Source organism: Bos grunniens, chromosome 20 (genome assembly GCF_055505025.1).
Source record: "Bos grunniens cultivar Pamir isolate PY7600 chromosome 20, Bosgru_T2T1.0, whole genome shotgun sequence".
Taxonomy (NCBI): Eukaryota; Metazoa; Chordata; class Mammalia; order Artiodactyla; family Bovidae; genus Bos; species Bos grunniens.
In genome coordinates, this window is record NC_141184.1 from 55,093,919 (window position 1) to 55,107,302 (window position 13,384).

The 13,384-nt window shown below is 37.8% G+C and overlaps 1 protein-coding gene across 3 annotated transcripts in view; it reads left to right on the forward strand.

Annotated features, from left to right (window-relative positions):
* IPO11 (importin 11) overlaps window positions 1-13,384 on the forward strand; it is a 205,453-nt gene that overhangs the window by 172,890 nt on the left and 19,179 nt on the right. For all 3 annotated transcript variants that reach the window (XM_086361893.1, XM_086361894.1, XM_086361898.1), the window contains one exon: window positions 4,284-4,368. In XM_086361893.1, coding sequence (XP_086218019.1) covers window positions 4,284-4,368 — 85 coding nt within the window. The remainder of the gene's footprint in view (window positions 1-4,283; window positions 4,369-13,384) is intronic.

Genomic DNA, 13,384 nt, shown 5'->3' on the forward strand with positions numbered 1-13,384 from the left:
GTCTGGTATTCCCATCTCTTTCAGAATTTTCCACAGTTGATTGTGATCCACACAGTCAAAGGCTTTGGCATAGTCAATAAAGCAGAAATAGATGTTTTTCTGGAACTCTCTTGCTTTTTCCATGATCCAGCAGATGTTGCCAATTTGATCTCTGGTTCCTCTGCCTTTTCTAAGACCAGCTTGAACATCTGGAAGTTCATGGTTCACATATTGCTGAAGCCTGGCTTGGAGAATTTTGAGCATTACTTTACTAGCGTGTGAGATGAGTGTAGTTGTGTGATAGTTTGAGCATTCTTTGGCATTGCCTTTCTTTGGGATTGGAATGAAAACGGACCTTTTACAGTCCTGTGGCCACTGCTGAGTTTTCCAAATTTGCTGGCAAATTGAGTGTAGCACTTTCACAGCGTCATCTTTCAGGATTTGAAATAGCTCAACTGGAATTCCATCACCTCCACTAGCTTTGTTCGTACAACTGTTAGTTGCCTATATTCAATTTAGTGGTCATAAGAGGATTTGAGGCAATGAATAAGTAAAGCACATGCTCTTTGTGACTGAAAACTATTAATATGGGGTTGAAGGAATTTAAACAAGAAATCTTGAATGGAGAAACATGCCATCCAGGTGTAAAACAGCCTTGACTTTACTAACTACCAGGGCAAAGAAAAGCATTTGGAATTACATGGTTCCTGGTATCGTATAGAAGGAAGTAGGTGTATCAAGAGAGGGAGACTGTTTCTTGCCCTGAATCCAGAAGTGAATTTTTGGTAAGATATTTTTGTGATACTTATATAAGGGACTGTAAAAGGATATTCAGCTGCAAGTAAGAGAAACCCCTGAGTCAGCTGACTTTAACAATAAAAAAGCAATTGCAGGTGAGAGAGGGTTTCTCAGGTGGTGCTAGTGGTAAAGAACCCACCTCCCAATGCAGGAGACCTAAGAGACACAGGCTTGATCCCTGAGTTGGGAAGATCCCCTGTAGGAGGGCATGGCAACCCACTCCAGTATTCATGACTGGAGAATCCCATGGACAAAGGAGTCTGGCAGGCTACAGTCCATAGGATCACAAAGAGTCTTGACACGGCTAAAGTGACTTAGCACACATGGATGTGAGTGGGAGGCTCTTGGATTAGGTATTCGTGACCACACAATACCTTAAAGACCCAGTTCTTCCTACCCCGTCCCCTCAACACATGAACTTCGTGTGCAGGCTACTTACCGTCATTGTCAAAAGTAGTTCTCGACTCTACGGTTCGTGACGCTGCCAGTGCCAACCAGGAGTCATCTTTTTCCTTGTGTCGTTTTAACATCATAGGACACTGTCCTAGAAGTCATTTCATCCGATTTCTCTCCATATCTAATTGGCTAGAAGTTCTTAAACATACTCATATTGAAAGCAGTCATTGACCAGGGAATAGGATTTCCTTGATTGCTTACTGAGCCACCAGCGTTGGGGCTCAGATCAGCTTTTTCTGAAGCATATGGTGGACATGAAACAGGAGGATAACTGACAAGTTCAGGGCTCAAGTTGGGAAGGAGGACAATTACACAGGCGACCTAAGTGTCCACTGCAGAGACCAAGGGAATAGCATCAGTTCTAGTTTTCTCATCTCCTTAAAAAGTGGGTTTCTATAGATTAAATAAAAGTTGTACCTTTAAGCCAGAAATAATAATTTCATATTGCATGCTAATACTGTTGGTTGTGTTTGGCTGGTTGGTTTCTTGTTGGGAAAGATTTTGAGTTAGCCAGCTAGAGTGCCTGGATGTATTTAGTGAATGAGTGTAGAATGTGAGGGGTGGCTGCCTAAGCTTATATGTTAGCTGTCCCTGTTTTAAGCTGTTGTTATTATAATTTTATTTACAATTACTTTTATTGCACTCACAGCCCACATCTTTTAGCTTAGTAAAATTCTATTAACTTTCACCTTGCTTTTTGTGTAAAACATGATTCCCTATCTTTAATCTTTGTCAACAAAATTAGATTTGATTTTTACTTGAAGATTTTCCTGCAGGAGAAAATTTCAGCTTTGGGCTTTTCAAATTTTTTTTCACTTTCCGCCTTTCAGAGACCCAAATGAATGCAATTTTCAGAATTGCAAAGTACAAATATCTCGCCCTCTGACAAAAATGTGTATATTTATATCCAGAGCATACTTTATTATTAATAAATCTTTAGGGAAGGGAGAACAGAGAGCTTTTCACTGTACAAGTAAGTTAACAGATTTTTGAAATGTACTGAAAGAATTTGATACAGTATAAAACTTACTTCCATGGAGATCCAGATTCATCACAATTAAAATTCAAGTCTGCTGCATACTTCAGACGGAGAAGGCAATGGCAACCCACTCCAGTACTCTTGCCTGGAAAATCCCATGGACAGAGGAGCCTGGTAGGCTACAGTCCATGGGGTCGCTAAGAGTCAGACACGACTGAGCGACTTCACTTTCACTTTTCACTTTCATGCATTGGAGAAGGAAATGGCAACCCAATCCCGTGTTCTTGCCTGGAGAATCCCGGGGATGGTGGAGCCTGGTGGGCTGCCATCTATGGGCTCGCACAGAGTCGGACACGACTGAAGTGACTTAGCAGTAGCAGCAGCAGCATGCTTCAGAGAGCTAATGTGAAGGAGGTCCATCTTATTATTTATTTCTAATACAAACTAGAATCGAAACTTTTCTTAGACTTTTCACTTTATTAAATACCTTTGGAGTTGAGATAATGTCGTAATTTTCCACCTTTGTGCTCGAGTTATTTGGCCAAGTACTTGACCATTGAACAATGCAGGGGTTAGGGGCATCCACCCTCTGTGAATGTGAAGAGCCGAGTAAACCTTATAGTTAGCCATCTTCACCGACAGTCGTCTGGTTCCATGTCCTTAGATTCAGCCAACCGTGGTTGTGTAATACTGTAGTATTTTTTAATTAATTACTTTCGGCCGTGCTGGGTCTTTATTGGTGCGTGCAGGCTTTCTTTAGTCGTAGTGAGGGGCCTACTCTTCACTGCTGTGTGGGCTTCTCGTTGCGGTGGCTTCTCTTGCTGTGGAGCGTGGGCTCTTGAGTGCCTGGGCTTCAGCAGTTGCAGCATACGGGCTTGGTAGTTGCAGCTTGCGGGCTCCAGAGCACAGGTTCAGTTGTGGGGTATGGCCTTAGTTGCTCTATGGCATGTGGGATCCTTCTGGATCAGGGATCAAACCTATGTCCCCTGCATTTGCAGGCAGATTCCTAATCACTGAACCACCAGGGAAGTCCCCAATAGTATTTATTATAGGAAAAAAAAAATCCATGTATAATTAGACTCCTGCAGTTCAAACTTGTGTTGTTGAAGAGTTTACATCAACTGTACATCATAGTGGACAAAAGCATTGCAGCTCCAAAAGAGTAAAGCCATGAAGTGAGTTAGAGATTGAGCTCTTGTTGTTTTTCAGGGTTTCAGATTTCCAGTTTAAGGTTCTTAGTATTTGATTCTATCAGGTGGACTGACTGGGTCAGAGATAGTTGTTTCAAAAATGAATTTTTTAATGATCAGGGATAAGAAGAAAAGGACATTCATGTGCCCTACAAGAGTGAGTCTGATCAAGTTTCTGGTTTTAGCACTTGTCCCTAACCCTGAATCGAAGGTTATTTATATAGCTAAGTCAAGAAATGCCCTTCATGTATACTTGCTACAAAACATAACAGAAAGCAAGCTTTCTTTGCCACAGCTTTTTATTGGTTAAGAACTTAATGACTCTGATAAATTGCAGAAGTCTGTTCTAAATTAGGAACAGTAAAGTTCATTCTTTTAACTTGATTCATGAGACAGTATTCATCTTGTCTCCCTGGAGCCAGTGTTGACGGAATAGGAAGCTGTCTTATCTCTGCTAATGTAAAGAGCAGTGATGCAGATAATCAAAATAAAGTGGGCTGTAACTGCCCTGCAGTGCTATCAGGGACAAGTTCTTCATAGCGTAGTAATGTCATTTGGAGCACAGAGTAGATTGTTACGTAATTGATAGTGTTTTAAAGATGTTACTGTTTAAATTATTGTTACTATTATGAAACATATACAATAATCTAGACATATGAAGATTAATGGTAAAAGAAAAAGTATTAATTTTAATTTTAAGTGTTTGTAAGTATCATTTTTAGAAAGATTATAAAAGGTACACCTTGCTTTTGTCAAGTGGTTTATGGTTCAAAAGTTTCCTATAAATAAATTGCTTATGATTTATTACCTAAATATTCAAGCAAAATGCTCAATGCAAAAGGTATGTTATAGACTTTTTTTATTTTTATTTTTAATTGCAGCTGTATGTTAATGTCTCATCTTGAAGAACCAAAAGTAACAGAAGATGAAGAACCACCCACAGAACAAGATAAGAGGAAAAAGATGGTAAGTTACAAAGTAGCTTCTAAAATCTGGGAAAATCACATATCATCATTATATTCTGGAGATTTTGAAGATACTTGGTGGTCGGTTCTTCCATCTGTCAATCTATCTGTCCATCCATTAGTCCATCCTTTGTTGCAGAATCAATGTAAAATAACTGATTTTGAAGTTTGGGGTGTACTTCTAAAACAGATAAATTGTATTCCTAGTGCAGGAAGTTGAGTTTAACTCTTGATCTGAAATAATTGTTTTTTGTCTTAGCAGAGGACTTACTCCTTTACTGACAAGAGCCATGTGACCCTCAAACCTTACTTAAATTGTAATGCTCATTCTTCTGCTTAACATTTCCTTTTTTCCTGTTAGTTCATGGATCTTGTAATGAATTGTTTTTTGAAATATAAGTCTTTATAAGAATGCCTTTAAATTAATTTCTAGATTGTTTTGAAAACCATACTCTTACTATAAGAATCTGATAAGAAAAGAGTTATTTATAATCATAAATTGTAAATACTTTGACACATTAATTTAAAACAGGTACATAAATAATTTTTTTCTCCTTTTTCTCTTGGAATCTGCTCTAGTCTCCTGACCTTACCAGAGATTAACCTCATTGTGCCTTCTGTCCTCATTTGCAGTTGAGAACACCACCACTATCTACCTCAAAAGTAGAATAAATTAATTAATATATAAAATGATCAGGAGATAATGCTGAGCACCTAATAGTTAATGTTGGGTATCATTATTTTAGTCTACTTGTGATAGTCACCTCCTGAATTATCCTCCATGAATCCTCAAGGGTTTCATCCTCAGCTATAGCTGATACTGCACTGTTCTGACCGCTTTCTTTGAAACTGTGTTTGAGTTTAATCCATTGTACTTTGTTTTTATGCTAGGTGTCATCTCCGTAGCGCTAGTGTAGAAGAAAGGACAATATTCAAGAATTTGTAAAACCTGAATGCTGGTCCTGTTTGTAGTGTTAAATTATGACCTTGAGCAAGTCACACTGTCTCTTGAGAACTGTTTTCTCTTCTGAGAAATGAGGGGGAAATTGGATTAGCAAATTCCAAGGGCAGTGAGCTAAAAAATTATTTGTGTGTGTGTGTGTGTGTGTGTGTGTTTTAGCTCTTAATACTGTTCCTTTCCTTCCCCAGTATATAGAATCCCAGTGAAGTTTTCAGTTGTGAGTGTACCTCTGGAAATAATTCTCCTGTGAAATGAGACTGCTAAGTGGTATCCTAAATACATGAATAATGTTATTTTCTACATTTAGAATGATGACAGCCTTTTGGTATAATATAATACTTTATCTTTCCTCTTGCTTTTTTAAACTTTGAATATATCATTGATGTTGTAGAAAAATATGATAGCATTTTTCTCAATAAGATTCTGTACTTGTAAATGAATCATAGGTATCCTGGTCCCTTTTAGTCATCAGCTTTTTGTATACTTTAATAACATGCTTAATCTGGTTAGATCTACTTTTTGCATATTGATCTGCTGAGATCTGTTTTCTATTACATACAGAGTACTTCATAACATCATAGGGTAGTCATTTCAATTCTAACTTTATTTTGAATGTAAATGAAATATTATCTCAAAAAGCAGTATAAGAACAGAGTTTTAGAAATAACCCTTAAAGGTTTTTGGTTCAGTTTTGTTATATCCTAAATTTTATTTGAGAGCTCATTATTTTATCATTATTGTTTTATTTTAGGTAGTATTGATTTATAGAACAACTTGTATTTTTTAAAGTGATTTTATTTGAAATTAGTCTTCACAGTAGCTATTGGATGTAGATTTACATTGTCATCTCTATTAAGATTTCTAGTGCCTTAGACTTAAAGCTTAGTCTTATGCTGTTAATATCGTAGCATTTATGATCAGTGTGGGGGTTTTGTATCTTAGCCTTGAATAAATACAATTATGAATACAGGGCTAATTTTTCAATAACTTTTCAGGAACAAACAAAATCAGTTTCAGTGTATCGTCAAGGTTTTACATACAAGAGTAAAGTATGTATTTTTTCCCATAATTATGTCATCTTTCTTGTACTGTGATGTTTTTAACATTAGAAATTTTTTGAGAACTAACTACATGTATCTTGGTTGTAATTTCAAAGGGTAGTATTTGCTGGTAGATGATTATGAATTACTGTTCAAAAGAAAAACCAATCTAGCATCAAAGATTATCTTCATTTTAAAATGGAATTTTTTTATTTACTCAGAAGAAAAAGTGTAGCTGCTTGATTCCAAGATTGTGTAATTGAATGTTTGATTTACCGTCGCTGTTGCCTTAAAGTGGTCCCTAAAATGTGGTGTCTTCACTTCAGTAGCTGCTTTGGTAGAGCAAAGCAATGGTGACTGTAATTCAGAAAGACGGATAATTAGTATTATATCAAATGTGCCAAATGATTTTCCGTAAGTTTATGAAGATTCTCTATATTTCATCTTAAATAAGGATGAAATTTCCATTCAGAAAAGCTATTAAGCTTTCCAGACTTTTGATTATGTGCTTTTTTAATCCAGCTCCCTCTGTACTTTCTGTTTTGGGGGAACTAATTCTGAGAAGCTTGAACGTGGCCCAGGCGTTTCATTTCCTTTCTAAGTTTCCTCTCTGCCCTGCATGCTTCTGTAGTAGGACAGTGGTTTCGTGATCTCTCTTCTATAGAGAATTTAGCTAACGCATTAACATTTTAAGTTGTTTGTAATTTCTTTTTTGTGAAATGTGACATACAAGCCACTTATAAGTTGAAACTTCTCAAATTGAAGTTTTGAGCACATTAATGCTTTCCAGCAACTTTATGGTACCTAAGAAAGCATTGTTAATGTAACATTTGATACAGTAAGTAGAACTGTTTTGATCATTCTTTCCTGTTAAATGTTTCTCAGTTTAAGCCCTAGAAATATTTTTATAATCAGTTTCTATAAAAATAATCTAGTTTTATGTATACTTAATAGGTACTTTAATTGATAATGAGGTGTAAATAAGTTGAACGTTATTAAAACTATGCTAACTTCTCACTCACTCGTGCTAGCACAAATAAAGCTCTGTCCAAGCATCATTCATATGTCTTCTGCTTTTGTTGTAGCCCAGCTAAGCAAATTGATGGTATGTTAGGTTTTGTTGCATCTTATTTGATAAATTCATGACCAAATCCTAGGTCTTATGGTGAATATAATAAATCCTGAGCACACCTTGCATACTGCCTTTGAGTGAGTATTGTCTACTTTGCTGCTACTGCTGGTTCAGGGAGGGAAAGAAGTGCTGTGTTCTGGGAATGGAATTTGTCTGAAAATCATAGCCTACAGGTAGCCGATATTTCTCTTTCTGAGAACAGTCTGCCTCTTCCTCCACCTTTGCCTCTGCCTCCCACCCTCTTCTCCCTCTCCCCTGAGCTTTCTTCCTCTCGTCAGCTCTCCCTGAAAACTTATTTGCCTACCTATGAAATATAAACGTTTCCCTCAGACTTTTACTTATATGTATAGAATATACTGTTGGAGGGAAGGTTACCCTTTTCAGTTCCACAGTTATTTTGTAAATCTTTAGTCCAAATATAACGTCAGTTAGGTGCTCTATGGTGATGGTTTGTTGTGGGATGTTGTAAACTCTCCCTGAATTATTTTGATCACTGAGAACCATTAGGATCCTTCTTTTGGCTGTCCCATTTGCCTCTAGAAAAACTCAACAGAACTAGTATAAACACAGAATTATATTTGATTGTCACTATTTTGGTACTATCTTCTTAATTAAATACCAGTACCCTGAAATGTGGGCTTCCTGGGTAGCTCAGCTGGTAAAGAATCCACCTGCAATGCGGGAGACCCTGGTTCGATTCCTGGTTGGGAAGATCCTCTGGAGAAGGGATAGGCTACCCACTCCAGTATTCTTGGGCTTCCCTGGTGGCTCAGACAGTAAAGAATCTGCCTGCAATACAGGAGACCCTGGTTTGATTCCTGGGTTGGGAATATGCCCTGGAGGAGGGCATGGCAATTCACTCCAGTATTCTTGCCTGGAAAATTCCATGGACAGAGGAGCCTGGCAGGCTACAGTCCATGGGGTCATAAAGAGTTAGACACGACTGAGCGACTAAACACAAGCACAGCACCTTGAAATGCATGGTAAAAAGACATTTTTATTTTACAGATAATATGAGATTAATTCATTATCTTGTTATTTGTGGTTTTTAAACTGCTTTTGTGAATCCTTACCCTATCACATTTAGTAATTGAGGTAACATACAATTGCTGAAAATACTCTTTAATATTCAACTTGCATGAAATGGCACGCTGGTTATGAATTTGGAGCTTTCTGCCTTTTCTCAACATGCCCAGTTTCATTTTTCATCTTCTCGTGCTACATCTCAACTTTATCTTAACTTGAAACTGATCTCATCCAAAATCCTAAACTCTGACATTTCTCTCTCATCGCAACCTTTTCTTCTTCCTTACTAACTATTGCTCTTCTCCTGGCAAATCTGCTTTGTCCCTTTATCTGCTGCTGCTAAGTCGCTTCAGTCATGTCCAACTCTGTGTGATCCCATAGACGGCAGCCCACCAGGCTTCTCCATCCCTGGGATTCTCCAGGAAAGAACACTGGAGTGGGTTGCCATTTCCTTCTCCAGTGTATGCAAGTGAAAAGTGAAAGTGAAGTTGCTCAGTCGTGTCCGACTCCTAGCGACCCCATGGACTGCAGCCCACCAGGCTCCTCCATCCATGGGATTCTCTAGGCAAGAGTACTGGAGTGGGGTGCCATTGCCTTCTCCTTGTCCCTTTTATCTGAAGCCCCATAATTCATCCTTGTTTTTGCAATCACTTTCCCAGCTTTTGGGCTTTCCTGGTGGCTTAGTGGTAAAGAATCCGCCTGCCAATGCAAGAAATGTGGGGTTCAATCCCTGGATCAGGAAGATCCTCTGAAAAGGGAAATGGCAACCCGCTCCAGTATTTTTGTTTGGGAAATCCCATGGACAGAGGAGCCTGGTGGGCTGTGATCCATGGGATCGAGGAGTTGGACGCAGCTTAGCAACTGAATGTATATAGGTATGTTCCCAGCTTTTAACCTAGATTTCCTTGTTTTTCTGTAGTTTTTAAAAACACATTATATAGAGAAGGAAAGAGATAAGGATGATGGCAAATGTCGTTGGAAACAGTATAAGCGAGCCAGTAGGCAGTGCAGCATTTTTAAAGTAATAAAAGAAAAAAAGCATTTCTCTTGTTCTCACATTACTAAAATAATCTTTTTTTTTTTTTTTTTCTGGCTGTGCCATGCTGCATGTAGAATCTTAATTACCTGACTAGGGATCAAACCCATGCCTCCTGTATTGGGAGCATGGAGTCTTAACCACTTGACTGCCAGGGAAGTCCCACTAAAGTAATCTTTTGATATAACTTTTTACTACTGAAAATAAAAATTGTTTTATTTAATCTCTACTTGATTTGTAAGTGTTAGTCACTCAGTTGTGTCCAACTCTTTGTGACCCCATAGACTGTAGCCTGCCAGGCTCCTCTGTCCACAGAATTCTTGTGAAGTCTTTTTGAAATTTTATTTTGATGACAGTGGAAGATATCCTGTCTTCTGATTTTTCTTTATTCAACAAGATCTCTTTTCTATAGTTCTTCTGTATATTCTTGCCATCTCATCTTAATATCTTCTACTTCTGTTAGGTCCATACCATTTCTGTCCTTTATTGAGCCCATCTTTGCATGAAATGTTCCCTGGGTATCTCTGATTTTCTTGAAGAGATCTCTAGTCTTTCCCATTTTATTGTTTTCCTGTATTTCTTTGCATTGTTTACGTAGGAAAGCTTTCTTATCTCTCCTTGCTATTCTTTGGAACTCTGCATTCAGATGGGTATATCTTTCCTTTTCTCCTTTGTCTTTCCCTTCTCTTCTTTTCTCAGCTATTTGTAAGGCCTCCTCAGACAACCATTTTGCCTTTTTGCATTTCTTTTTCTCAGGAATGGTTTTGATCACTGCCTTCTGTACAGTGTTACAAACCTCCGTCCGTATATCTTCAGGCATCATGTCTATCGGATCTAATCCCTTGAATCTATTTGTCACTTCCAGTGTATAACCATAAGGGATTTGATTTAGGTCATACCTGTATGGCCTAAATAGTGGCCTAAAATAGTGTTTTTCCCTACTTTCTTCAATTTAAGTCTAAATTTTGCAATAAGGAGTTCATTATTAGAGCCACAGTCAGCTCCTGGTCTTGTTTTTGCTGACTGTATAGAGCTTTTCCATCTTCGGCTGCAAAGAATATAATCAATCTGATTTCAGTAATTATACAACTGTCTCTCTATACCTCCACACAATGGCAATATAGTAGCATCTTCAAAATGAACTATTTTTCTTTTGCATTTGTTTTTTACGTTTGACTGGTATACTGCTGTTTATATGTCCTTATCTTGATTTTTAGGTGATGCTAAGACGTAACCAAAACTGTCCTAGGACACATAACTTTACCTAAGGCCAGCTATATAAAAATACTAAGTATTTCAAAGTTGGATTGAACAAAACTTTTTTTAACCTTGAGAGCTCAAAGTCAATGTTAAATTTATCCCAAATCTTGAAATACGCTATTGCAGTGGTTAATTCAACTCTCACAGACTGTAGAGTTGCATGTGACATTAAAAAATCCAAGAGGATAGGAAATAATGACTTGAAATAATCCAACTGAGATGTAATCAAATCACAAATTGATAACCAGACATCCTCCTGAGATAGCAGTTTTTCCCTTGATGGAGCTAAAATGTTAATCAAAAAGTAGTCTGAGATCCAGAGGTTAAGATCTTTCACAGTAGGCTACATAATAGTAATCAAAAGACACTGGAAAAGACAATTCTGTTGAAAATGCCCTTGGAAGTAAATGAAATGATGCTTCTAAGTTTTTGTTTTTAGTCAAGATTTCAGATTAATTGCCTGCTGACATCAGTATTGTTCTCGAATATTAAAAAAAACCCATTTGTATTGAGTTTTTTAATTTTAACGAGGCAGCCTCATTATTCTTTATTTACTTGCAAAGAGACTGACATGACTGAGCGACTGAACAACAACAAATTGAATTGTTACTAAAAACCGTAGAAAGAGTTCAGTAATTTGCCACTCTTCACTGGGAAACTTTGGCAATTTGGATACAAGAGACATGGGTTTGATCCCTAGGTTGGGAAGATCCCCTGGAGGAGGAAATAGCAACCCACTCTGATATTCTTGCCTGGATAATCCCATGAACACAGGAGCCTGGCAGACTATAGTCCTTGGGGTTACACAGAGTCGGACATATCTGAGCATGCACACCTCCACACCCCCATGCAAATAAAGTCTTCAAATTCTAGATGAAGAATATGGCCTAATTTAGGAGCACTTAGGTAGCATTCCAGTGAACTTTAGACTGTCTTCTTGATGGTTTTTCCTACTTTATTCCTCTACTGCTTCTTTCTTTTTCTCAATAAATTATCAGTAATGCTAGTTGTGTTTTTATAAGAAGCCTATGTTTTGAAGAAAGGGAAATTTAGGAAACCTTTTCAAAGAATTGTTCTACATCAGCAAGTTCCTATTTTGAAGACTTTTTTTTTTTTTTTAATTATGAAAGTAACCTATACTAATTTAAAAGTCATGAAATCTTTGTCTGATGTGGAATACCCTTTTCCAAGGCAACATTTATAATAATACTAAGCTATTCTTTCCCTTTTCATTGTGCAAACATTTGTACTGGTGGTGCTGAAACCACATGGGGTACCCGTGGTGGGTATAACTGCTGTCACTTCAGCATTGATAAGGTCAGTGGCAGCTAACTATACAACTATACTGCTGCTGCTAAGTCGCTTCAGTCGTGTCCGAATCTGTGCGACCCCATAGATGGCAGCACACCAGGCTCCCCTGTCCCTGGGATCCTCCAGGCAAGAACACTGGAGTGGGTTGCCATTTCCTTCTCCAATGCATGCAAGTGAAAAGTGAAAGTGAAGTTGTTCAGTTGTGTCCGACTCTTCACGACCTCATGGACTGCAGCCTACCAGGCTCCTCCATCCATGGGATTTTCCATGCAAGAGTACTGGAGTGGGGTGCCATCGCCTTCTCCACAACTATACTAGTAGTCCTTGTATTCTCCACTGCCATACTCTTAGTTTTTGTTTTTTAAAGCCAGTTTCATTTTAGAGTGTTTTTGATGACACAGTACAAATTATTAAGTTTCCTAAATCTCCACTCTTGAGTGTACATCTTTTAAATATTTTCTGTCATAATGTCCTCTGACAGTGGTTGGTCTTGAGGAAAACTACATTTTGATTGAGTTTTGAGCTGAAATAAACCTTGTTCACGAATACCACTTGAATGTGGATGTGGAAGAGTATTTGAAAGATAAAAATGATTATTCAGACTTGAGTATTTGGCATGCATTTTCTTGAAAGCAAGTGCATCACTTCAAGGAAAACAACTAACAATTTAAATTTGTATGCCCAGTGGTGGTATATGAATTATCCTGTACCCTGGGCAATATGATAATTAGAAAGCAGTAATTTGTTGTTTAATGTACTTTGTCTAATTATGAGTGAGGCTGATGAATGAATGACTTGTTTATATTTTTTTATTAGAAATTATATTTGGTTTTTTTCCCCTTTGGTTTTAAATAAGAATGACAGATTGTTTCCCAGGAATGGTCATAATAATATCTCCCATTCTACATGTTATTCTTAAAGTGTGACTTTGACATTCTTCCTCCTTAAAAGGATACATCTGTATTTCCTTTTGTTGAAACTGGTCAGGATTGCTGATGCTGCTCAGTCTAGATCATTAGGTATAGATTCTACTTTATTCTCCAGGAACACTTACTCTTGGACCCCAGCTGCCATGCTGCAAGGGAACCCCAGCATCCACAAGGAGAACATAGGTCTTATTTTCCTCAACTGAAGTCACAGATAACAACCATCATTAATTGCTAGACACATAAGTGAGAGGCTCTTCAGATGGTTCCAATTCCCAAGATGACTTGAATCACTTCTGGCCTTCAAGTCTTCTCAAATGAAGCC